This window comes from Pithys albifrons, chromosome 2 (assembly GCF_047495875.1).
Source record: "Pithys albifrons albifrons isolate INPA30051 chromosome 2, PitAlb_v1, whole genome shotgun sequence".
In the NCBI taxonomy this organism is placed as follows: domain Eukaryota; kingdom Metazoa; phylum Chordata; class Aves; order Passeriformes; family Thamnophilidae; genus Pithys; species Pithys albifrons.
This window is the reverse complement of record NC_092459.1, coordinates 22,428,199-22,456,001: the sequence shown is the minus strand read 5'-3', so window position 1 is coordinate 22,456,001 and position 27,803 is coordinate 22,428,199. Positions and strand designations below refer to the sequence as shown.

General features: G+C 37.9%; 1 protein-coding gene across 1 annotated transcript in view; it reads right to left on the bottom strand.

The window, feature by feature from the left end:
- Nucleotides 1-27,803, bottom strand: part of MLIP (muscular LMNA interacting protein) — a 103,819-nt gene that overhangs the window by 23,845 nt on the left and 52,171 nt on the right. Inside the window, 6 exon segments of the mRNA XM_071548152.1 lie at nucleotides 6,403-6,447; nucleotides 10,529-10,573; nucleotides 12,279-12,338; nucleotides 12,429-12,512; nucleotides 12,595-12,660; nucleotides 22,382-22,453. Of these exon segments, the coding sequence (XP_071404253.1) occupies nucleotides 6,403-6,447; nucleotides 10,529-10,573; nucleotides 12,279-12,338; nucleotides 12,429-12,512; nucleotides 12,595-12,660; nucleotides 22,382-22,453 (372 nt within the window).

The following is a 27,803-nucleotide window of genomic DNA, read 5'->3' as shown; positions in this document are numbered from 1 at the left end:
TCAAATTCAGGTACTGTAAAAGATACAAATGTAGAATCATAGGTTGGAGAAGGCCTCTAAGATCACAGAATCTGACCATTGACCTACCACTGTCAAGTCCACCACTAAGCTATATCCCTAAATACCACATCTACATATCTTTCAAATACCTCCAGGGGTGGTGACTCAACCACTTCCCTGAGCAGCCTGAAGAAATTTTTCCTAATATCCAATATAAACCTTCCCTGGCACACCTTGAGGCCATTTCCTCTTGTCCTGTCACTTGCTAACTGGGAGAAGAGACCGATTCCTACCTTGCTACAACTTCCTTTCAGGCAATTGTGGAGACCAATAAGGTCTCCCCTGAGACTCCTTTTCTCCAGGCTAACTCCAGTTTCTTCAGCGTCTCCTCACAAGACTTCTGTTTCAGAACCTTCACCAGACCCATTGCCCTCCTCTGGACACACTCCAGCACCTCAATGTCTTTCTTGCAGTGAGGAGCCCAGAACGGTAAACAGAAGTCGAGGTGCAGCCTCACCAGTGCCGAGTACAGAGGGACAATCACTTCCCTGGCCCTGCTGGCCACACTATTGCTGAAACAAGTTAGGATGGCTTTGGCCTTCTTGGCTACCTGGACACACTGCTGGCTCATGTTCAGCTGGCTGTCAGCCAGCACCCCCAGGGCCTTTCCTGCTCACTTTGGGGCAGCTTTCCAGCATCTCTGCCCCCAGCCTGTAGTGTTGCAAGGGGTTGTTATGACTCAAGTTCAGGATCCATCACTTGACTTTGTTGAACCTCATACAACTGGCTTCAATCCACCAATTCAGCCTGTCCAGATCCCTCTGCAGAGCTTCAATACTGAGCCCTGGGGAACACCACTTGTGACAAGCAACCACCTGGATTTAACTCCACCACCACTCTCTGAGCCTGGTCATCCTGACAGTTTTTCACTCAGCAAACCACACATACAAGTCATGAGCAGCCAGTTTCTTAGGAGAATACAGTGGGAAATAGAGCCAAAGGCTTTACTAAACTCTTGATAGACAACATGCACAGCCTTTCAATCATCCACTAAGCGGTTCACTTTGTCATAGAAAGAGATAAGGTTAGTCCTCCTTCTGGCCCTTCTTGTAGATGGACCTCTCATTTGCTCAGCTCCAGCTAACTGGAACCTCCTCAGTTAGCCAGCACTGCTGGTAGATCACTAAAAGTGGGTCGATGAGCACTTGCACTAGCTTCCTCAGTACCCATTTGGCCTCATGGACTCATGTGTGTCTATCTGGTATAGCAGGTATCTGACCACTCCCCCTTGGAATACAGGGACTTCATTCTGCTCCCCAACCCTTTCTTCCAGTTTAGGAGGCTGGTACCCAGAGAACAACTGGTCTCACTATTAAGACTGAGGCAAGGAAACATTAAATACTTTAGCCTTTTCTTCATCCCTTGTTATCATTTTTTATTGTCCTTTACAGAAGTGGTCAGATTAAGATCCAGCTGGGCTTTGGCCCTTCTAATTTTCTCTGCATAGCCTCTAAACATCCATGTGGTCTTCCTGAGTTGCCTGCCCCTTCTGCCAAAGAGGATAAACTATCATTTTTTTCCAGAGTTTCAAACAGAACTCCCTGTTTAGCCAGGCTGCTCTTCTTGCCCAAGAGCTCATCTTTCAGCACATGGGGATGGCCTTTTCCTGCACCTTAAAGAGTTCCTTCTTGAGGAATGTCCATCATTCCTGAATTCCTTTGCTCTTCAGAACTGCCCCCTAAGCGACTCTGTCTATCAGCCTCCTAAACAGGCCTCTCCCAAGGAAAGTAGGGTGCTATACCAATAATCTCTCTCTCTTTTTTACTCCCTGATACTCTTCAACCTATTCACCTCCTTCCAGGGTGCTGTCACTGAGTGGAGGAGTTCCTTCACATGGGCACACCACCTCCCACAGGGGTGCTCACTGCTATTGTGAGAGCTGCAGTCTGCTGACAGGTCTCTCAGCTGCCTCTGAGGTTCCCTTGGCTCTGGAAATCCCTCTCTGCACCCTGCTAGAGCACTCCACTGCAATTTTAGAGAACTTAATTATGGGTATGTGATACCCATAATTTCAGATAAATTGGACTGTTTAATCAAGAAAAGATTCCTTAGTTAGCTACCAGTCAACCAAAAAATTTGACTATTAAATTCTCAATATAGTACATCTGTGATTTTTGGAATTCTTACAGTAAGATCTAAAAAAATGTGTTGTGGCATAAACCCTAAATGGAGGCTAAGGGATGATTTTAAAATAGACTTGTTCAGTAAGCAAAAAAAAGAAAAAAAAGGAAGAAAAAGCATTCTTTCTCACTGGAATTTCATAAGTGATCAAGTCTTAAAGTTTTAAATAAGTCAGTTGTATTCTTCTCTGTTATGACTACTGTATAGAAAATGGGTGGTCTCTGTTACAACTTATATAGGTAACAACAGGACTGCTGCTGAGTTCTTTCTGTGGTTGTAGCATAGAGAGGCAGCTTGCTCAGCTGGAGCTGAGAAATAGATGCTATCACAACTTCCCATCCCCAGTATCCAGCTGTGTATAAAAAGCAGAGAAAAAACTTGATTCACTATTAGATTCATTTATAAAATAAATATAACCACTTCATAACACCATGCTGTCTATTTATAAGAGCAATACACTTCTGCAGTCTGTCTGGAAAAATGAGAAGTTTATTATAAAGGAAACTTAAAATTATGCAGCTGTCATTGCTGGATGTATCATGCAAACTGAGTTATGGATCATCTTAAAATAAGATCTGCAAACCAGCAAGGACAAGGCAACAGAGAGGTCCATTGGAGGGGAGGGCATAGGAGGTAGGAAATGTCTTCATGATTTGTGCTCTGCTTCTTCCCTGGGAGAGGGCAGAGCAGTGCCCAGGGTCTGAAGTGAAGACAGCACAGGAAGGGAGGAGCACAACACACCTGGGAAGAGCAAGGCCCAGGAAGGAAAATATCTTCCCTTAGCTTTGTGTTTTAACCCCTCCCTCCTTTCAACAGGTTGGGACACTTTCATTTGCCTCATTAAATAAGAAAACTATGCAACTGAAAGCAAAAAATCAGCCATGGCGCGATGGTAATTGCTTTTAAAGAGTAATAACTGTCAAGCTGTATGAGAAACTTTTTCATTACAAAGGTCAACCTAGTGAAAGATGCAGTGCTCATTGAATGAATTTATAGTCCATAGTTCTTGACTTATCTTTGCAGGATTCACCATAAAATACTTATTTTCCTATCAACATTTCTGAAAAGCATCCATAAAATTATCTGGCTTTCAACAGAGATGTAAATATAAAACTAAAAAGAAAGGTACACTTGTAATCAAGTCATCATTATACAAACAAAGGACCTGTGACCTTCTAGCACTTTTCTGTACCATGTAACCACGCAATTAAAAGTCCATTGAGTTACCTGAAATCATCAAGGATAAGCTACTCTCCTTATGTAAGAAACCTCTTCCAAAAGCATGCTGTAGATGTGCTTTCATAAGGAAGCATTTTCTAAACAACATTGTGCACTCAAGTGCTGACTGAGTCATATGTTTATGTCTGACTTTTCTAACAGAGTGACAGATATCAGCCAGCAACCAGAATTCTAAATACTTTATTAGCTCCCTGACAAGCTACATAAAATCTTTGATCCAAAACTGAAAACTTGAACTCTTTCCTTGATGGCAGTTGTCACAGTTGACACTGCTGAGAAACAAGCTAAAATTTAGTTTTGCCAAGGAAATTGTTGCTATTCCTACAATAACATTAAAAAATGGTAAAGTCTGTTATGGTAGCACTGAACTACCAGATACCAGTTTCTAAATGTCTTTCTCATGCTTTTTGGTTTGTGTTAAGTTCCTGAGCTTCTGTTTAAATGTCTTTTCAGGGAAAGATTTCAGCATGGACATCTTGTTTGGGACACATGCACCTGGACTGGAATAAGAAGACATATTGTAGCCAAAACAAGTTGTAAGGCTCAGAACCCTTGAAGGGGCTCCAACAGGGCAGTTCTGAGGGTGGTACCAAGGGCAAAAGGTTTTTGAGTTGGATGCACCCTTTAGATACCATAATTAAGTAGTGGTATAAATTTGTAAGAACCCTCTACTGGGTGTGCACCTGTATACTCCATACACCTCAAAGCTTTCATTAAAGAACTGCTCTCTACTCTATCTATGCTAATATTGTCTCAAATGTCTTTTTCCTCTATTTTAGGCAACACAATTTTCCTCACAGAAATACTTAGAGAAGTTCTCACACTGTCAAAAACACACTTTGGAGGAACTGTCTCAAGTACAGTGTCAATAACACAGATTTAAGAACAAATCGATAAAATAAGCAAATAAAGTGAACAGAACAAATAAAGCTATAAAGCTATTCTAATATGAAACCATGAAGGGGATCAGGAAACACAATTCAACATGTTACTTTTCAAGCTGTGTAAAGTAGCAGGAACAAATTATACTAAAAGGCAGAACACATTTGAACAAATAATAGGGAATGACTTTTGTAAGGGCACTCTTGTCTGACAAGTCTTATAGTTATTTTAAAGAGTTATCAATCTAAAAGAGCTGGCTGTTAAAGCAGAACTAGGTCATTATTAGCAACATGAAAAGATTTCAATATCTAGGAATACACATTACATGAGGACAATTGCAACAGACCACCTTATGTGAGGCTCAGTGTTTGGAATTTTTTCACACTGGATCCCTAAATGCATGACCAAGGATAACAAAACGAGGCTGCATCACTATAAAATTCAGTGGGTGTGCATCCATGCTGCCTGGAACAGGCTTTGATGATGGTCTTTCAGCGAGATCTATGAAAAAAATTAAACTGCTAAGAAGTAAAAGATAATATGTCCTATGGACCAATTAAAAGATAGGAAGGAAAAGATTGGAATAAATATTCGAATTTCACAGTGGAAGGAAGTCACAGAGCACCTCAGACATCTTCTCTGGAATCTGTGCTTCAAATTATGGTTGCAGATGAGCTAGAAATGAATGGCTGGTAAGGTGGCAGAGTTTGCTAGTAATACTGATTAGGGGAGTAAAAACAAAATATCAGTGCAGAGTTGCAGAGAGATGTTACAACACTGAGTGAGTGAATGAATGATAAAAGTCAGGTGAAACATAACTGAATTCAGCATTGAAACATTTCACAGGGTAAAACTTAACTACATCCTAAATTTGCACAGCATTGACGAACTGAGCTCAGAAACAAGCTCTTGCTACTCAGGAAATATCTCTTAGCTTTATTGTATACAGTTCTATGCAAACCTTGGCTTACTGCTCAACACAAGTAAGAAGAACTAAATAAAGTGCTACAAATTGTTAAGAAAGGAATAGAAATGGCAATAAAGTCCCTTATCACATGATCATGTAAGTAGGAAGAGCTGTATTCAGAACTATACAAGAGCAGTTTATGGCTTTATTTTCCCAATCTCAAAAACAAAAATGTGAAAAAATATAGAAAAAGGGAAAAAGGATCATCCATGATATGAGACAGTATCCACACTTCTCAAGAGTGATGAAGCAATTTTTAATTGTCTGCATGAAACACAGGTGACTGGTAGTGTATTATTTATGAGACACAGAACATCATTAATATTACTTAGAAAATGAAGAAAGAAAACTTATTTGCTGTTTTACAACAAGAACTGAGGTCAAGCAGTAGGTTTAAAATAAACAAATAAAATACTGTTTCACAGAATGCATAATTAAAAAGTAAAGCCTATTGCTACAGAATGTTATAGAGGCCAAAATAGAACTAAATTCAAAAAGTAACTGGGAAAAAACATGAAAGAAAACATAATCAAAGATTACTCAGCAGAAGAAATTGATACAGGAAGTCCCTAAGAATCCATTAGCTGAAATACAATGGGAAAAAATTCTCATCCACATCTCCTTTTTTCCCTCAGCGTTCAGTAGTGGTCATTTGGACAGACTCCATGACTTCTCTTCTGACTCTACTTCAGGAAGTTTGGCTCCAACAAGACTAAATTGTGATCAGAACTAAAATTAACATCTGATACATAATCACCTTTTCTTATTTGATCTTACCCTTGCTTTTTACTAGTTAAGCTGGTTTTGATGTAAAACTACGTAAGAGGAAATTGGATACTAGAATCTTGTCGTATATAAATGAAATAGTAGAAGTGGAATATTGAAAGAATCCTTGAACCAGCAACTACACCTCAAAATTCATCAAGACTCTACTTGGTCATTTGGTCCCTGGGATTACCTCTAGTGTTAGGATTTATAGTTACTGAAAACAGGTGTGTATTCAGCACAGAAAAAAGCAGTGCAGCTTTGTAGGAATATATTGACTGCAGTTTTTTGCAAAGGACTAAGAAAGCAAATTAATATGATTTTTGTGCTTGTGCAAATTTTGAAAAACAGAGCTGTGCCATACATACCAGCTGACTCTCTGTTACCGTAGGCACTGATTTGTAAAGACTCGCCTGCAAAAAAGGTGAATACATAGAGTATTATATACAATGTCATAGTGATTATAATGGTGACAGAAGAAAAATCTGTGTACAGCACTATTCTTAGCCTCAGAAGCTTTTCCCACTAATGCAGTGATATGCAATTGGTAAGAGAATATAAAACATTCTCATTTCCAGTTTATTTCTAGATATAATCAAATACGTACACCTGTGGTTAAGATTTTAGAGATTGTTTTTTCCAAGTGCAACATAATTTCACTTTTTCACCTTGATCTAATCTTGAAATTTAAAGCCTTATTTTTCTGAGCCTGTCATTGCCTGTTGATTTTCAGCATTAATGTTATTAACACTACCAATTATATTGGGAGCTCAATCCAACCTTCTCAACCTTTTCTGACTTGAACATCAGGAATCCTATTTTCCATATCAAAAACAAAAGTAATGAATGCAAAGCATTTGAGTGTGTATGTGAAATAGCCATTTCTGGTGCATTGGTCTCTTCAGCCAACTCCTTCAAGCTCTGTAGGAATTCCACTGGATAACAGTGTTTCTGTATAAATAGCATGACCTTCCTTTGAGTAAGTGTGATTTGGAGGCCTTGAGATTCTAAAATGTGAATATTCCTCAGTATGGTGGTAAAAAAGTACAACAGTCAGATGTTATAGCTGTAGTAGAAGACAAGTCAATGCCATTACAACTTGCACCCTCTACAGAAGGGCAGTACAGCTGGGTTTTTATCGACTCGAGTGCTTCAAGTATAGAAGTAAACCCAGCATGTTTAGAGGGAAGAACATGATCTTCTTTTGTTACCCCATGACAAAGATCTTTAAGAGATTTAGCCACCGAACTTCAGTTGTGGACTCCAAAGTGCTAAGTAGAGATGTTTAGTCACTCCCTGGACCTCTTGGTTCTACTTCTACATTGGTCTTAATAGCAACATCAACATGAGTCATGGTGGACTGTGCTTCTCACTGAGAGCACCCACATCTCTAAACACAGATGCTGCTGGGGGAAACCTCTCAAACCAGTGAGGGACTGTGATTTAGCACTAAATCTACAAAAGTGCCTCTTCTGCCCTGGACAGAGTAAACTAGAGGTTTTAGTTAGTATTACTTATATACTAGGGACTCTTTCATATCCTGAACCAAGTGTGATGGTTAATCTCATTGTGAGCCTAAAGACATCAAAACACTTCAGAATGATCTACAAATACAAGTGGGCTGAAATAAATTCTCTCACTTCAGTGGTGCAATTTAAGAATAAATCTTGTTTCAAAGGGGTTACCTGACGTGTTAAGCACATCAGGTCATATAGAAAGAAAAGCACTACTTATTGCTGCATATCTGTGCGCATTTTTAGCTGCTTTGTGTTATCCTAATTTTTTTCACTTGAAACTCATGTCTATAACTCTTAAAAAACATTTTTTTAGAATAGAACTTTCAAGAACAGCAAAAATGTCAATAATATGGACATCAATTTTTCCAAATAATCATGAGAAATTCTTATTTAGAGAATTATTATTCCAGATCAGTGGTATGACCCTTATAGCCATCAGATACGCAATATGGAAAAATGGTGAATGGGATCATATCAAAGAACATACAGTTTTAAAAGTTACTAAATTACAACTTTAGTACTTAGTTGTTAACTAGTACAAATTGCTAATTTCACTGAAGTCAGTGATGTTTTCATCCTTTTTATACACTCCCTTGCTATTTGCACAATCATTTACATTCCTAAAAGCTTCTGAAGTACATGAGAAAGTAAAAGGTAGTTGAGGCCAAAGCAAATCTATTGCATTTTAATTGCTAAATGGCAGACTATTTCAACATATATATAATTTACTATGCCATATAACTTATCGAAGTAATTAACAGTATTATCATGTGTGCATACATATACCTTTATATTTGTCTGGCTATAAATAATACTTTAACACTACTTATAAACAAATTAAAGCTACTCTTTTAACAAAAAGTGCCCCTAAAGCAACATTTTGGCAAGCATCTCAATATTAGACATCATAAATACAAAATGATTAAGAAAATTATATTGCTAAATTAACATTCTAATTATTTCCAGTAAAATTAATTCAGTCACAGAAATGAAAAAAAAACCCTACTAACTAAAAGCAAAAGAAAGATTTGTGGAAAAAAAAGGCTGAAAATTATTACTTCAAGACAGCTCAAAGAGTCACCAGAGACCTCTTGGTGTCACCCACAATTTGATACTATGGTAAGTGTCCATACAATACTCAGTTCCCGATTTTACTGGAGACACTGTTAGATTGACTCCAAGTGCCCCTTGTTTCAAAACAAACATGCTGTACCTATTGTGAAGAAATGTTGCCCCCTGGACTACTACTGCTCTAGCAGACAAATATGAGCACATAGAAAGGCTCATTTGGGAAAGGTGCATTCCTGTTAATGGCCAGCACACTCTCTGCAAACTCTGATCCACACTAACTACCACTCTTCCAGACTGTTTTCCATCATGGCCTGAATAGCACATAGAGTAGACCCCTCTTGGTGAGCTGAAGGGATGAGGACACCCTGGGGCTTGTGCTGGGCTGGGGCCTCCCTTGGAGGGGAGGGGAAGATAAGAAGACAACTCTGTGGAAAACCACCTCAGCGTGGCCTCACCCTAAGGGCCAGAGGACAAACCACCACCCAATTTATTAGCTGGAACAGAAATAGCCTTTGTATGTCCTACCAAGGAAGCAGAGCAAGAGAAGGGGAAAGATCTGTGATGTATGGATGCTATTAGGGACACCTGACACATCCCTCAGGGAACTCTGCTGCAATGGTGCAGCCCAGCACAGCCTGGACCCACCAAGGTCTGGTTACACAGCACAGCCTTGAGACCCACGTCTGTTCTCTGACATACAAAAAAATCAACATGCTTGTATAATTTATAGGAAAGGTTAGCCTACCAATAAACTTCTGTGGTATTCCCAAAAGTATTTTAAATATTGTTTTGTTTCATTTATCTACAAAATTCCAGTGGAGACTGGAAAAAAAGTGTTTGTAAGGGTGATTTCCCATGCCAGCAAAGAGAAACTAACTATCCCTACACATATAAGATGGATGCTTGAATTATGGGATATGTCAGCCACACTTTTAGGAGCTGGAGATCTGGATTGGAGTTATACTAGATACACTCTCTTTTCACAGACTACCTCTGAAGTACACTCTTTTATTTCATTAAAAACCTCTCTTCCAATATTCTTCCTAATTAGTACTAGCCAGCACAATCTGTCAAGTAAAAATCAAAGTATGCAATAAAATATCTTCTGCCACATTCAAGAAGCAAAATTGAATTGATCAGTCAAGCACTGTGCTGGCATAAAATTGGCAGACATTTATTGCTTTGCCAGTACAGCTTTGATTTGAGGTTCAGTAGAAATTCTGAATGATGAATAGTAAGCTGAGATTTCTCACCACATGACTAGATGAGTTACAAGTAAAATGTAGAACCTGCAGTAGCTGTGTGTACTAGGGAGAATTAAAATGTTTACTGAGTTTAATGTTTCAATAATTGAGCAAATTATTCAATATAGATACTTTTGTCATATGTTGAAAAGTGTGAGTAAGTGACAAAACAACTTTTACTCATCTAAACTGTGGGGTTTCAGCCAGCTCTATACCTTGGAAAGAAAACCTTGGGTCAACCCCAAATTCTAATGGATAACCAAGAACTAAAGGACTTCTACTAAAGGAATTCCCCTCCAGTGCAGTCTGAGTCCAATGAAATGTACCCATAACAGTCTGTTTACCAAATAGCTGAGCTCTAGCACTATGCTTGAAGGAAACAACAATAAAGTGTGTGAGAAAATTAATTTTAACATCATATTCACACAGGTAAAATTATCAACAGACACTACACTGAAGAGACTCCAGACATGATGGATTTACAACAGTGGGAAGACATCTCAAGTCTCAATTGCCAGCACCATAATATAGTCACTTTACTGCATTAGTCAACACCCAATGTTATCAGTAGCTGCCTGTGCAGACTCACCCAGCACTACATAAGAGGTGACAAAATAAACATTTCTCCATACAAAACACAGATTAATTATAAAAGTACTTACATATTTGGTTTCACGTCCTGCTGCTTTCTGGAGTGTTGTTGACATCTTGTAAAAATTAAATAGATAAATAATAGATATATTGAGCTACTCAGAAGAGTCACTCCAAGAGATTTACAACATTGTGAGAAGTTATTATTTGCTCAAATTCAGAAAAACTTAGGTTTTCCAGAAATATTCACACAATACATATGAATAAGGTATATTTAGGTTTTGCTTGGTAGAAAATACTACTTAATTTTACTGCTCAAAAGCACTGATCCCACTCTATTGAGGATGGCATTTATCTCCAAGAACTCTTGTAACAAAATGTGTATTATTAGATAACCATAGATGTGGTTGCCCCATGAAATTTTAATAACATTTGCTCATAAAATATCCTGAAATGTTACCTTTTCATGCTCTCATTTGCAAGAACTTGCTTAAATTGACTAAAAGCATTTACTCATACACTCTTTTTTCTTTCTCATCTATGATTTATTTCTTGTCTATCATCTTCTTTTACCCTCTGTTAAGCACTTTTTTCCTCATTCTAAGATATTCACGACCTTTAGCATGGCCCTTATCCTGCATCCTGTTAAACTCACCTTTTCCCCCCTTTATTTGGTTTCATGACTCCTAACAGATGCCTTCCATTCTCAAGTTTCCGAGGAAGTGGGGTTTAGATGCTACAGCTCAACTTAGTAATTGCATTTTAACAACTTCAGATTCTCCAGGCATTGCAAAACATACTCTCAAGAATACTGTCTGCCTGCTCCTTTGGCTGCTATCATGTTTTTGTCTTTCAGTCTCTTAAAGTCCAGTGCACCACTGCATGCTGATTGACAAAAGTATTTCAAAAATGAAACCTAACTTTGAAGTGTATATTGAATATAGCCACTCAGAACTGCTGCATCTGTCCCCGATTTTTGCATGGTGGACTGGACATTCTGCAGGATATTTTGAATGCATTAACTTTTTGATGGGTTCATCTGACAAAAATTCTTTTTCTCCCATTTCCAGTTGGGTTTCTGCCATTTCACTTTCCTATAGCTACCACTTAAATTTAGCTGGAGCAAATGGAATACAGGACCTTCTTCCCTTGGCTAGTTGTACTTCAGAAACCAGAAGGCACATCAGTATAACTTAATGAAACTAGAAGTTTAGAAATAGAAAACTAAGCTCTCACTACCTGTTTCTTAGTTATACAGGATAAATTAATATTGTAGACATCCACCTTCTGGGAGGGGCCACAGTAAAAATGAAATGAGAACTTTAGAGCAAGTATACATATTTATTTAAGTATCCCATTGTCTGACAATCAATAATAAACATGAAAAAAACCCCAATGTTCTGAAAGATGCTTCCAATCATTGAAGATAGAAACATTGGTTGCTCTGTAGTAAGGTTGCTTGTCCCATAGGTGGGACAAAATCTGGGAGGTGGCCAGAGACCCTACAACATGGCAGGCAAGGTATGAAGGATTTCTTCTTTGCAGGTGCTGGCTTCTGAAGCCTTAATACACAGTTCTGTTTCATAATATATCTTCTGACTTCAGGAAAGCATCCTGCAACAAAGATTGCACTGACTTCAGGGCTACATGTCTGTTCTTGAATGTCTTTTAAGCCACCAGACACTACTCCTGATGTTGCATCTCTCAGCTGCTTTGTGTTGCCAACAGTTTCACTATTGCAGTAGGCTGTATTGTGATTTTGCTTGCCTTGATATCTACTTGGAAAGAGCCCTTGGTATGTGGGTGGGCTTACTCACCTACCTTGCCAACATCTGACTCCATGCTCATCTGCAGAAAACTTGGAGAAGACTCACACCGGCGCTGAAAAATTATTTTCGACAGAGAATGGACTTATTAATTACAAGAGACAAAAGGAAGAGAAAAAGTCAATTCCACATACTGATGGGTTACCATAGTCAATGGGTCCTGCAGGACTTGGTCAATGACAGCACACAGCTCTTCTGTTTGTTGTCTAAGCTGGGCAGGGGAGCACATCTGAAAAAGAAGGATGGATCACTCAGTTACTCTTTGTCTTTTGTTTTCAAATAGAGATGTGGAAGATAAATAACAGCACTACCTCTGAATGAGTGTCGAAAGCAGTGTCTTCAGTCACAGTCTCAGGCTTGGTTGGCTCTTCTAATGCCTGCAATTCAAGAGATATTGGTGGGATACTGAGTTCAAAATTTTAAAAACCAAGCAAATATACACTTTTTGCAATACTCTGTTTCTAAAGCTGGCACATTCTGTTTCACCCCAGAAAGATGGGACAAAATGCAATTATAGGCCTAGTAATGTTCTTTAGGTTACTGACATCTGATTCTAAATTAGATGGGGTTTTACAGAGAAGGAGCGAGAGTATTCAAGCAGGGTGAATCATCTCTACTTTTAGAAATCAGAAACTACCAGTTTAAATTGACTTTTCCTTCAACAATGTTCCTTCCCAGTAAATGTGACACTGTGAGTGTGCACTGTGTGCCACAGAGGTTGTGGCAGGGCTGCCTGCCACTTACCATCAGAGAAGAGCCACCAGCTGTAAGCAGGTGGACAAGGCAGATCCTTTATTTTTCTTCAGTAGATGTTTTCTGTAAAAAGTGTTTCCTGTTTAAAGAGGATGGTGATTTCACTTTGCAACAAAAAGAGTGCTGGACATTCTTGGGTTTTAGCTTGAAATCAGAAATGTATAAAGCAAAATATGTTCTATGCATTCATGATCTCACACTATGCAGGTGTACAATCTCTCCAAAACAGAACACAAGATTCTTGCGTTTGGATATACCTCTCATTTTCCTGTGCAGGTTTGAGAACAGTGGGAATCAGATTGCCGATCCCTTCACTCCATAAGGAAATTCACAAAACACCCTCAAAAGCCAAAATCCACCGCTCAGTTCCCTTTTCATCTTCATCCAGCATCTGTGAAGCACATTCTCCCTGACATCACCCACTTTTGCTTTGAAGTGATTTTCAAATAGACACCGTGCTGAGACAAAAAATTACTCTGGAAGCCTGCTGATGTATGAAGCTGGACTACAGGGGAGGGAAGTGCAAGGTTTGTGGAATTTATTTTTTTTAACACATTATGTTTTTGTGAGATTTCATTTTGCTTGTTACTAAATAAAAACAAAAACAAAAACCAACAAAAAAAAAAAAACACAACCAACCAACCAAGATTAAAAAAGGCCATTCCAGTTAAGCACTTTTTTATATATGTGGGATTCTGTGAGAATGGACTGATTCCAGTGAGGTAGGTATGAGGCCTTCCAGATACAAAAGACATATGTAGAGCTGTGAGGAAAATGTCAGAATATGAAAAAAAATTCCAAAATAAAACACATATTTATTTCTGAGTTTAAATTTGCTGAGTACCTTTTTTATTTCTTTCCTTGCCCAGCTTACTGGCAGCATACATCTGTTTATGCCTAAGCAAAAAGTTAATGACAATATAGTTCTAATATTATTTTAATACTCTCCACATATGTTTTTTGCACAGAAGTACATTTATGGAACACTATGTCTTCTACTCAAATGAAGGGTAGTTTCCAAATATTTCTTCCTTCCTCTCCATCTCTAGACAGATGTGTTGGCCTTAGAGTAGTTGTACTTCAAAAGCAAAAAGGAAAAGAATGATTCATCTTAATATACAGAAATTAATGTAATCTTATCCAAAGACAGACCAGGAAAATATAAATAGTCTTGCTCATCTCTGCTATCTCATCACTGTTACCCTGCTAAAGTTTCAGATCTACAGACAATCCTGTCAAAAAGAAGAGCTCAACTAAGGAGCACTCAGCACTGCACTCAAGTAACTGTGTCCTTGGTTCAACTTTAGTCAAGATTACATCCTCCTGGTAAACATAAAAAGAAGTGGTAAAATTAAGTACAGGAGTCATTTCAGTACTTACTAGGGTCGGGATTGACAAAGCAGCCTGTTGTAGAGAGATGATGAGTCTGAATATCCATTAGGAAAAATGAAAAATTTTAATCAATCGTGGGTTTGGAACAGGGAAATTGCTAGGCTTCTCAAAACCCCCAAGAAACCAGTAGGACAATAAACCTAATCAAGGAATTGTTAAGCAAAAAACACGTTTCTGTTTCATATTCACTTCACCAGAGTAGCAGGTCAACAAAATCAAGGGTAAGAAACAACTGTACCGAAGATTCAGGGGAATATTTCTAGAGGAATTACAGCCATATCCCAAAGCCTCTGCTCAGAATCAAGACTCTGGCTAATTTAAGCACCAAACATCCATCAGTTTCAGCAGAAATTTGGTTCGACTTTGGAGCCTTCAGTGAATAAAGAATGCAGGTGAGTGCAGCACTGAGGTCTGTGTTCTCTACAGTCCTCTGTGATACAACCATCATGCAGGAGCCACGCTATAAAAAGCTGCAGCATTCTTCCTTTTTGGACTTTTGGGGAAGGAGAACTTTATTCTGCAAATCAAACAATCTTATTTCTTTCACTGTTTCATCTCTTTTTTTAATTATTTTTACTTTTTCTTATTTGAACAGCTGAATCCTCCAAAGAAAGAGAATGAAAAGGAAACTATATTTTTGGCATCCCTATCACTCCTACAAAGATAAAAGTTTCTGTTTAATCTGTTGTTAGCTTTTCAAAACACACCTCAATTTTTTTTCCAATATTGCCTTCTTTTTTTTGTGCTTTCATGTAAATGTGAGATAAAAAAGTGCAACTAGTTTTTTCCAAAATTACTTGTGTTATCATACAATAATGTTATGATTAATTTAAAGCATTAGTGCTATCTACATACTTTTGATTAGCACTATCAACAGTATTCAGGATTCTTTTGCTATGATGATGGTCTCACAATATTAAAAGTGGAACATTCTTATTTAGGCTTTCAAATTTTTTATTATCTGTGAAACAACAGTGGGACCACAGTTTAAAAGAAGATTACAATTTAGATAATTTAGTGTGTTTGTGACAGAATTTAAATGTCCAAATGAAATAACGAGTTGCTGAACCACTAATTTTTGACTTGAAAAGGGCAACTCTGGGGGTGTGACGCATATGTGTCATTGACATCAGTGATGACTACAGCCCTTCCCTCCTCTTTCTTCCCTTTTGATTGCTAAAGCTGTTGTCAGAGCTCCAAGAATGCTAGTAAATGATCCAGACACAAACTCCAGTATTTTGTTAGAAGAATGAAAGGTCTTGGCAACATATAGGAAATAGAACATTTTTTACCCACCAGAAGACCACATTAATAGTAGGAGAAAAAGTGAATTTTGTGACCTGGATCTGGCACAGATTTCTTCTTACTGTATTGTGAAAACTCTGGACTGAGCATATTTTTCCCATCCCTATCTGTTACTGAGCTCTCAGCACATGCAAAAAAAAATCCCATTGTATAATGGAACTTCACTTACCATTAATTCCTTTAACTTACTTCTTGAAGATCCTGGGAGATTATACAGAAAAGACTTGACCATTTTTCCTCTTATAAAATAATTAACACAGAAAGCTGCAAGGCTCATGAAGGAAAGAGGACGTTCATACACTGCTCCTACACTGGCACATTTGGTTATTATTACAGATGAACTAGGTCTTTATGTAGTCCTTCAACTGCACAAGTTATTGTCTTTCTTTCTTACCATAAAGTATTTATCTCTAGCCTTGAGATAATCTGGATGCAAGAAATTTGTGGGGGTGACAGTGTGTGTATGGATCTCTTAAGGTCTGAGGTGATTGATGAATGCATCCTTAAGGACTAGAGAACCACCTGTAGAATGTGGATACCTTGTAACCAGTAGAATCTTTCCATGTATGTTAGGTGAACTACTGACCAATAGTGTACTGGCATGTTATATGCAGGAGTAGATAAAAGTGAAGCTGTTACTAAAAATAAAGTCCTTTGTCTTCAATGAGCCTTCTGATCACACAGCAGCCTGAGTTGTCTCTGCCTCCTCGACTACAGCTAAACTAACTTACTTTACCCCAAAAAGGGTGATCCCAATAGAAATTCACTGTACTAGTTCAGCAGGTGGGACCAGTTAACACTGTGTGGGGGTGATCAAAGCTGTGTATTCTACCCCCTCTATTCATTTCCCAAGGACAATGGACCATTAGCAGCTGCTGCCCAGGGAGTCATTAGCACCTTCACACCCAGCCTGGGGGGGCGTGGCTGCTAATGGGCCATCAACAGTTCAACAATACCCCATGACTCCCAGAGTTAATCACCCATTGTGTGAGTCCCCGCCCTGGGGGAGGGACTGGGTGCTCCCTGAGGGTACATAAGTGGTGGGTAAGAAGACCTCAGGAACTTCTCATCAGATCCAGAGGAGCAGGAGGATCTCAAAAGGAGGAGACTACCACTCTTGACCAGATTACAGCCCTCACCTGCACCAACAGGTTTTTGCTTTGGACTTGGGGGAACCATGTGGGTCTCAGCACAAGGGCCAACAAACCCCTTTGGGTTTGTGCCCCAGGACACTGGGTTATACTACTAGGTTTTGTGAGTTGAAAGCAATTTCCCTTTGTGCCAGTATATTTATTGTAATATTATTATTAAATTTTAGCATCTGACTTATAATCTCTCTCATGGTAAGTTCATTTTCCCTACTGGTTCACCTTTAAACCAGCACATTAGTAAGTAGTAAGTGCACAGCAGAAGTCCTTTGGGAAAATTAAAATCTCTTTTTATCAAAATATTCTCAACAAAGTCTTGTCAGAAATGCTTTCCAGGTCCAAAAAAGTCCTGAAATGCTTGATAATAGCCAATTATCCAGCAGTTAGGTCAATCATCAGAGAGTGAGAAAAATTTGCTTCCAGGTTCCTGCTAATGATTTCAAGAAGGGACTTGGATGTGCATTTGCCATGACCAATTCATAAAGCAATGGATTTGTGATACTACAGTAAGTAAGAGTTTCCTCAAAGTGAGAACTTAAAGCTACATCTTCTATGTAGCAGACTGTTGCCATATTTCTTCAGTTGCATTTCTTTTAATTAAAAAAAAAAAAAAAGAAAAAAACAAATCCCTTTTTTTCCTATAAGGAGAATATACTGCACTGCTTATAGTCTGCCTTGTAGGTGATGGGATGCAATTATTAGCTCATTGGAGTTTTCCTGGAAGTGTAGCAAAATTTGGAAAGACTATTTTAGACTCTCTTGAAGTTAGCTAGATTGCATTGTGACAAGAGAAAACATGAAGTACAGCCATAAATAGACAGAAACAATCACCTAAAATATTTATTCTTTAAGAAAAGATTTTTTTCTACATGTATTTTTAATTGAAAGTATTGTTCTCTACTTGTAAATTGATAAATACAAGGCAGATAAGTCAACATTTGCACCTCTTCCATTCATAGCCTGTTATACCTAATGTTATTCAGAAGACTTATTAAGTGTGACATAAGTATCAGCTGTGAAGCAGGTGTGCATTACGGTGTGATGCATATGTGTCATTGACATCAGTGATGACTACAACCCTTCCCTCCTCTTTCCTCCCTTTTGATTGCTAAAGCTGTTGTCAGAGCTGCAAGAATACTGGTAAATGATCCAGACACTAACTCCAGTATTTTGTTAGAAGAATGAGCCCCTGCCATCCTGGGGTGTGCCATGTGTGCCACAGTTCATGCCCAGTTCAGACAGGGATGTCTGAGCAGGACATTTGCAGTGCCTCTTCCACCACAAGGCTGAATGCCCAGGTTTCCTTCCCATAAGGGAAGGGATAAGAGAAGTTCGTCCCAATCACCATATAAGAGGAGGTGTGTAGCTGGACAAATACAGCAAACCCAAGTTGCCCTGCATAGGCCTTGCTGTAAACCAAAGACCACTAAATTGTTAAGAGAAGACTTTTTTGGCTTGCAAATCCAAGGCCTCCAACAGTTTTTCCTTTCCATCTCTAATATTGCATAATTCTGAAGAAGTAAGATCTGTTTTAAGAGACTGTTTACTTTCAAGGCCCTTGAAGGAAGGAGAAAGCTCATGGGCTGCTCTTACATTAGGTATTATTACAGACCAACTAGGTCTTTTATTTAGTCCTACAACTGCACAAATTATTGTCTTTCATTCTTACCATGAGGTATTTAAAGTTACGAATTTTTCTGTAACTCCTTGAAATAAACTCTTCATTCCTCTCTATTTTGACTGAATGATACTCTAATAGATACTTGATAAATACAACCTCTAAATAATAGACCCATTGCTTTTTAAATAATACCTTACTAGGAATGGAATTTTTAATTATACTAGGATCACATCTATGTAATTGCAGAAGCTACACAAGACTGAGTGTCAGTAGAGGGGTGATTCACTGTCTCAATGTTAATAAGACCAGAAGGAATAACAGAGCTCACATAGTCTGATCTCTGTTTTAAAGGACAGAACTACCTGGAATTGCTATATGAAGGGCCAGAAAAGCTTCCTGTCTTGATTTTTCAGTTTCTCTGACAAAAAGCCTGTTTCAGACATCAGAAATTTTTCTAATGGTTAATTAATTCTTTCCATTCATTTTTTGCCTCATGTCTATATTAAATGTGTTCAGCTTCCTCTTCTGGGCAGTGGATCCTATCATCTGCTGGATTGGAGAGTTCATTATCACAGTCTGTAGATCTGCCTCATTGCTATGAATTTGTGTTGCTACAATGGCACGGCTGCCTGATCCTGCTTATCATCAATTTTTTATCAGCATCTCTGCTTTCCTTGCTCAGGCACTGTGGAGCTGTGCCCTTGCTGGTGAGGACATTGTTCTGCTCTCCTTGCTGCCACTCCAGCTCCTGACTCACCTTTCCTACAAAGCAACCCACTCTTGCTGCTCCCTGACAGACCCTGACCATACTGAGGATAAGTGACTTAAAAACAAGTTTTAGTCTTCTGTCTGTGAAGGAAGTTACAGGCCAGTCTTCCAAGAGATATCCTGTACAGAGCTTTTTCTGAGCAGAGCACAGGTGATGTGAGGAACATCAGGTTTATACAAACTCAGCAGCTGGGAGGTATGCCAGTTAGATTTGATGAGATCAAGCCACTTCTGGGTTAGTCAAGATATCCACATATATAGTTAATCAGCCTTTTATTCTTTACTAAATAGCACACATTTGAAGAATTCTCTGAGTAAGAATACTGGAGGGCAAGAACAACATGCTCTAGAAAGAGCATTAAGATGATGATAGCCTAATGATTTCATAAGAATAAGTTGAAAAATGCTGACTGAAATTAAAGCATCTACATAAACATAAAAGAAAATAAATGACTTGAGAAACAAAGTTAGACACAAGGAGACAACTTAGAGGAAGACAAATAATTGTACCTTACATGGCACATCAGTGGCAGTTTTCTGGCATGGGATCTAATTAATACTGCAGATGAATTGTCACTAAGATCACCCACATCACAATTCTGACTAATCTTATTTCTCATGGCCACTTAAATTAAGTCATATAATTATTCACACAGTGGAAAAAGTTGACTTCTGAAAATATGCATTTCCAATTCAATCATACAGCAAAATAATTTTTAGCACATTAGGCTAAAAAATGCATTCTAAAAAAATTTCTATTGCTAATCATTCATTCAGCTCAGTAACAGCTGTGCCTTGCAGATACTGCATGCTTTCCATCCTTGCCAAAAGAAAAAAGACACTTGAAAACTTCTCCACATGGCCATAATTTTCATGCTAATAAAACATCACTTGCATAGTTGAAAACTTATTGTCTTAAACACCTCCTTTTTTTAATCCAGTGCACAAAATGCTTTGCATATTAAGTGAACAGAATTACTGTCATTGAGTTACAGTGTAGCAGGAGTTCCATATCCAACAGTTTTGAGGAAAATACTTGGATATTAAGGCTTGTCACAATGAGGCCTGTGTCTTCCCTATGACCACTTCATGCTTTCTTTTCAGAGCCATACTCTAAAAAGGTACCAGCTTACACAACAGGACTAGCTTAGGGGCACTGCACTTAGATGCTGGTATAGACCAATAGGAGATTATCATCCATAATTTCCAAGACGGGAGAATGTAGTCAGACCATGCTGAAACATACAGTTTACAAAGTTAATTAGTCAGGAGCCTCTCTTGAAGGCAAATCCTGCAGCAGGGAACTGATTTCTTATTAGTACTACATGACTACTTTTACTACTGAGGGATACACCAAGATTACCATTTTTCAATAAAGCAATGGGTAACAAAAAGTCTTTCTAAACACAGCTGTCTTTGGAGTTTTTACTTTTTCTACAGCTAATAACATTACATTGCACAATTCAGTTTTATGTATTGGGGATAAGTAACACGCAGGTTGTGAGTCCATGCCCTGAAGAGCACACCAAGACCATTAAAAGAAATCAATTTTCTTCTGAAAAAGTGTAATCAGACAGCTGACATTAACCCACTAGTTCACATTAGGAGGGTGCTTTCAGAGTGAATAACCTGCTCAGAGTCACCTACCTGGCTTGGCTTGCAAAGAGATGCAGTGTCAGAGTGCACAAACCAGATGCTTTCTAGTCAGCTATGAAGTGGCACTTCAGCAGTCCACCAAATTCTTCCACCCACTAAGAGGCTTTCTGCTCAAACAAAATCCTCCCAAAATACATTCTGTAGGGGTGCAGGATCTCCTGCATCAGCTATTTTCCTCTACAGAGCTATGTCTACTGCACCACATTGTGTGTTAAAGCAAACATAACATTCATTAGTACATTCAAGATTTAAGTAAAGAAAGGATTGGGGTTTTTTGCAAATTACTTTAAAACATTAAAGATTAAAAGAACATCAGAAAAGAAAGGAAAGCTTCTATTTTGCAGAAAAAAATCTTTACATGAAGGAACTGATCATTATTAAATCACAATCAGTAATACTTCAACAACAAAATTATCATCTTCAAAATCTCTACACAGTTAAGTTCATCCCCTTCAATATCTTTAGGTTCTACGAACTTCTGGTGAAATCAACTGAGGTGTGTATTGGAATAAGTATTTAGATATGTAATCAGGAATGTTTCATCTTAGAGAAACCAATCAGAGACCAAGTTCCTGAACGGGGTTCTGAACAGAAAGCATGTTCTGGTAAAGTTACAGAATGGATGTCAGCATGATTAAATATGTCTTTAAATATGTAAGATACGTAGCTCATTGCTTATGAGAGAATTTTTTTTAAAACTTAGTGAGCTATTCTTCTGAGTAAAACTAATTATGGAAAAAGATTTTAAAAGTAAACATCCACAGGTATTTTTAACCCTTCATGCAAAAGTCAAATTTTCAATTGACTTTCAAAGTTTGCATTATCTAAATAAGGACTATACAGCCCAACGTTTGTTTGCTGTGACTTTGGTAGTAAATTAATGCACTAAAGTCCGTTCTTTGAATCTATTTGTCTATCCCACGGAAAAAGATTGTTATCTCAAACTACATATGCTGGCCCACGCTACCTGTTAAAGTGTTCAGGAAAATGGTAAACAGAGGTCAGAACAATGGCCAGGACAGTTCTCACAGTTTAACAAAACAGATAGTCAAAATTGCATATCTTGGGACGTTAAATTTACTGTTATAAGCACAGCTGTTGAATAATCATTAACCGACCAAGATTTACTGATTGTCAGGTCCCAAAACTGCTCCAGTTACTTTTCAAAATCAAAACATACTTTGAGATGTTGCCATAAAAGGCAAATTTTTTAGGACACTTGGGTTTTTTTCCTTTTTACAGTAAATTTATTTGAAAAATTCTGATTAGTGAAGTCTTTGATCTTTAGTGAAAAGGGGTTGACCCTAGGAAATGTCTGGAATAATAATCCTGAGCAGTTAGTTCCCAGAATTTATATTCTGCAGTATCCCCCAACAGAAATGTCAGAATGTGTACATAGAGTTGAACGATCTCAAATACAAAATGGAATGCACATGTCTTTGAGCATACACTAACCTTCTGTTCCATAAGCAATGTGTTTGTAGGGATTGCTGCAAAAGCCTTGTAGCTTGTCTTGATCTTGTACTGCTAAAAGGATAAACCAGAAAGCAGGAAGAGAAGTAAAACAAGATAGAAGAGGGAGAGAGGGAGGAAAGGTATGACAGAATGAAAGACAATTCCAATTGTCTTGCAAACACATTGCAACAAAACAATGTTTATATATTTCCTAGGAAAGCTATTTCTTAAGGAAAAATGAGTGTTTCTGTTAAGATTTTAAAGGCCTGTAAGAAGGTATTTTGCTTCTAGGAATGAAGGCAGGACAAAGCAAATTCCCTGTACCAAGTTATAGCTTCCAAAGAAAGTTTAACCACTTTCTGCTGACTACTATCCTTAGATGAATATCAGGAGATGCTGTAAGTCTTTCCACATTTTCTTGTGATTTGATATGAAAATGCACAGCTATTTCTGCCAACAACTGCTGCTGAGCAGTGTGAACTTGGACCATGAAGTCAGAGGGATTTCCATAATTGGCTTTAATGAGACTGATTAGGATCCTTAAATGCTGAATTACTTGAGTGAGTGGATAGATCATTTGAACCTTGATGCAGCTTTTCATCTCCCGAATAAGTAACTCTACCAACCAAACAAATAATTCCAATGAACTATAGGAACTTTCACACTCTAACGAAGCTCATAGAACAGTCTAAACCATACAATATACATGAGTTTGGGTACAAAAATTCTAAGATCAGCCTTAAATAATTATTCAATTTCTATTTTAGACTATATTAGCTTGTCCAGTTGTTTTTAACTCTTTAGAAACTATATTTTTATATTTTCTTTGTAATTATAGAAGTTGAATTCACTATTTTTTAAAAGATTGATGAGAATTTTCTATATTTATATGAGTTCAAGAGCTAGGATTCTTAATCATAAGACAGCTGAAATTTATTTTTAAAAAAATATTAAATAGGATTTTGCTACATTGTTCTCTTTTAGGTAAAATTCTAATTAATAAATCATAAATTTACACCAGAATAGACTTTAAGTTGCCAATTGATTATTTCTGTGATAGTCAGCCAAAAATAAAGGTATTTCCCAATCAGGTCAGGTTTTTTAATGTACCATCACCTGCAACAGTAAATACTGGTGATTATGAAATGACAGTCCGGACCAGCATGTTGTACTTCAGGTCACTCTTTTGTAATTTTTTTATTTTCTTCATATCTATTAAAAGTCTCAATGCCAGCAGAGGGGGCAAAATTTTGACTCAGATAAGAAACTTATATCATCCTCGCACTTATCTTGAAATGCAGTAGCATACAACCTTTTCATTCTTTCTGTACATAATAATATGATAGCTTTTGACTTCACTCATTCTTAGACAGAAGTTGGAGAATGACAGCCATTCAAGAAGTCAATAGTCACAACACTCATATTGGAGTAACATGCTGACAAAGTAGATGAATACAAATGCTGGAAATTAGCTCTTTTTCTATTTTTTTGGTGGGAGAGGCATTGGAGACTGGGATAGTAATTTATATGAGACTTAGGGATTCTAACTTGGGTGTCTACCTTTTAGGTGCCTCAGCCAAAACTAATGCCTTTTATAATTATAGGCATTTCGACAGGATTAATCTCATTCCGCAATAGGCAACTAGAAAGGTAAAATAAAATCATCCTGTAAATATTCCATATTTTCTCCATTATCTGTAATAGAAATGTCCAAGTTTTGCTGGGACATCTAACTTTCAACTGTCAAAAGTGATGTGAGTTTAATCCTGCCCTTCGAACATTTAGACAGCAACTCTACATGGCTTCATACATATACTTGTGTTTATACAAAATCTATAAGCAGATAAGACGTTAAATACTGCTCATTGAAGTAAGTTGGAAGACCAAAATTCGAAATATTAAAATAGACATACTCATAAAATGTATCCTCGTTTGATTATAATAGAAATTCAACTTTTAAAAAGTGTGTAATTGAACATCTAAATGAAATACAATGTCTTTACTAGCCTATAGGCTTTTACGTCTGATGAGATGTATGATAAAAATACTATGATCACTTTGAAGTTAGGTGTACTGCTATATGAACTAACCAAAGACATAACAGACTGTTAAAAGACTGTTTTAACTGCTTTCTATACTGTTTCTATACTGCTTTTGTGTGCTCTATCACTTTCAGATACTCTAGAACATGTATCATGCCATTTTCACAATGTCTGAGATGAAAGTCTTTACTTCAGTTTTTCATCTATATGAATACGTTTCTTTATACATTATTTCACATTACTTAAAATTATTTTTTCAATGCCTAAATATATTTAACAATCTGCTTCACAGGAATCTAGGAGCAATTTTTTAAAGCCGTGGACTATTAGGTCTACTGGCCTGCGCCATGTTTTATTCAAAACCAAACCAACTCCAGTATCAGAGCTTGGGAAAATATCAGCCTGGGGAGTTTCAGGGAAAATGTCCTACTTTTTTGTTCAAATGTTCACCTAAGATACCCACAGGGCATTGCAAAGTGTGCTAGATACATGTCTGTAAAGGTTTAAGATCAGTGACTAAAAATGGTAGCATAGCGCTTACCGTGAGTAACCTTTCCTGCTTTGTGGTAGGTGCCATGCTGAACTCCATGTTAGTAAAGTTAGTTTGTTCCCCAGCTGTTTCAGGTAGATCTACATGCAATCTTGTGTCTCATTCAAAGAGGAAAAATCAAAGAATATCTAGAAGTGATGTCCCATGAAACCACTGCAAAGAGTTTTCCAACCTCAGTCAGAAGTTGTTATTCTAATCTATTCCCACAATCAGAAATTTATCCGTCCCTGTTCCATTTTACTGTCTATTTTGCTATGTTAGGTCCATGAGAACCTTATCAAAGTGTCTACAAAGACCAGGGAGAGGCTTTTATGTTGCTGTGCCACCCAAAGTTCACACTTCACACTACTTGGTGGATTTACGTTTATATTTACTTTGCAAAATATTCACATTTTTAAATCACTAACAAATATAAACCATGGGAAAGCACATGTTTATATATACAAATACAAACAGTTAAATAAATCCATAGGTTATTCTTTGATTTGCATTAATTTGTGCATACATAGGCATAGACATATAAAAGCTTTCCATTAAAGAAATCTTTTTGCATAATTGCTTTGATAAAATGTGAATGAAACAGTTTAATGTAAAGACTGAAAAGTACTCCTAATGTCAGAATTCTGGTTTAATAGGTGTTGGTTTAATCCCTTAATGTCGTTGCAACCACTCTTGAAGAAACATTAAGGTTGAAAAATTACACATGCCAAAGTCAAGAATTTCTAGATGCTGTTTTTTCCAAAATGTTCACTTAGCATATTCATACATGCAAAAATTTTGTCATGCATCAGCAGTTGTCATGTGGAGCAACCTGCTTTTTGCGTAATTCCAAAGTTGAGCCAATTAGGGCTAGAGACCTAAATGCTTAGGATGTTAAAGCTGTCTCATCTCAAAATTTTCCTTTTTTCTCTGGAATTAAACTAAGATTTGAGGTTGGAGTGTTATCAGACAGCCTAATACCATTAACACATTGGCAAAGTTCATTGAGTTATGCCATAAACTCGGGATGGAAATAATTGAGGGCAGGATGAAAGGTGGGTGTTGAATGCACAGTATCAACTGCAAATAAAGTCTCAGACTCCCATTTTAAAGCCACAAGAGACTTTTCCTGCACTGAACACCCAGCTGCATCTGATTTAGAGATTTTAGGGTTCCCACATTTCCAGAAGAGCCAGCTTTGTCTTTATGATTACAAATTACACCAGACTAGTGGCTCAAGTCTGTTATACTGGCAGACACTCTCCCAGTTTCCATGGCATGATGGGACAGTTTCAGAAGTGCCACCATACAGCATGATACAGCCATATTGGCAGGAAAAGGGACAGTAGGGAAGTCAGAAAGGGTATAATAACCTCTGCAAACATAAATGCAGGCAACAGCTCTGTCTCATAAGTGGAGAATTTCCTTACTGTCAGAGACTCTTAAAGTGTTCATTGCATCAACTAGCAGGAAGAGCAACTGTTTTGCAATCTGCAGACTTGATCATGCCTTCCAGTTTTGTTTTGGGGCTTTTTTCCTTGGAATTTCTATGATTTTACATCTCTTTTTGTTTCATTAAGTAATACTGACAGGGTGTAGAGACACTGTACAGCTGTGTTTGGTACAATGGTTCCTCTTGGGTTGCTTGGTTTTCAAAAGAACCAGTCATGACAACTGCTACTTTGTGCTGATTTTAACCTCTCATTTCGAATTAACATTTTCCAAGCAGTTCAAGTCACCCCTGCCATGGTCAAGCTGTTAGTAACATATCTGACACAACTTGAGCTGGCAGACCAGGCTATAATTTTGTGCTGTGAGCAAATAAATCAATGAAGTATGGTAGCCTTTCTGTGATGGGCAAGCTCAAATATGGGTTAGAGGAGGCACAAGGAAATCAGAGGGCAAAGATAAGATAAAAGACGTCCGAAAACCTTCTGCAAATCTGATGCCTTCTGCAACTAGCTCTTCCTTTCTGCACAGCAGCTCCTCTTGTTTTCATCTACCTGCTGTATGTTTTTGGATCAGCTCTCCTTCCCCTTCTCATTCTTGAGATATACCTTTAGATTTAGAGAGCAACTGGTTCCCAAGCCTTCCTGCAGCAATTGCCGTCATTGCTTATTCTCATTCTGCAATGGCTCTCCCACCTTTGGGTGGATAAAAAACAGCAGGAGCTGTTTGTGAGACTTTCGTATTTGCAGTAGGTCATGTTGTAGGAAGCTTGGCTTTCCTTTCCCCCTCATCCTCTGTCTAGCACAAGATCAGAGAAGTACCAAAGATCAAAGGAGTACAGAAGAAAGGGAAGAAGCAGGAGACTGTCCTTGTCTTCCCTTGGTGGGTTGTAGCCCCAAAGTCCCTGCTCAGGCTGAGCTCCGTTGTGCCTCTGAGCTAGTCCCAGGACAGCTGGGGTGAGTAAAGTCTCCTGGAAAGTGAGAAGGACAGGTGAGATAAGGTGCTTGAGAACTACTTATCACTGGAACAGCCAGTTCAATTAGATTAAGCTGTCTCTAGCTCAGCCTTGCACCTAAGATCACCGTACTTCTATTACTTTCAGTGGGAACACGTGAATTTCCATTATCATGAGGTGAATAGAACATGTTTCATATGGTTTATTTTTGACACACCAGGGTTTTCAGTAAGCTTCAAAAATAAGTGTGCCAAATGTATATCCAAGCCACTGGACACAAATCTAGCCTTAGTAGTATCTCCTCCCACTCATAAATAAATAATTTTCTTTTTTATGCTAGAGGATTCCTACAGCATCTTCTCCACAATACAGAACACTTTGCTATCTTCACTATTAATACAAAATCTGTTCCCTTTACACATTTTTTCCACAGTGCATTTATTTTAC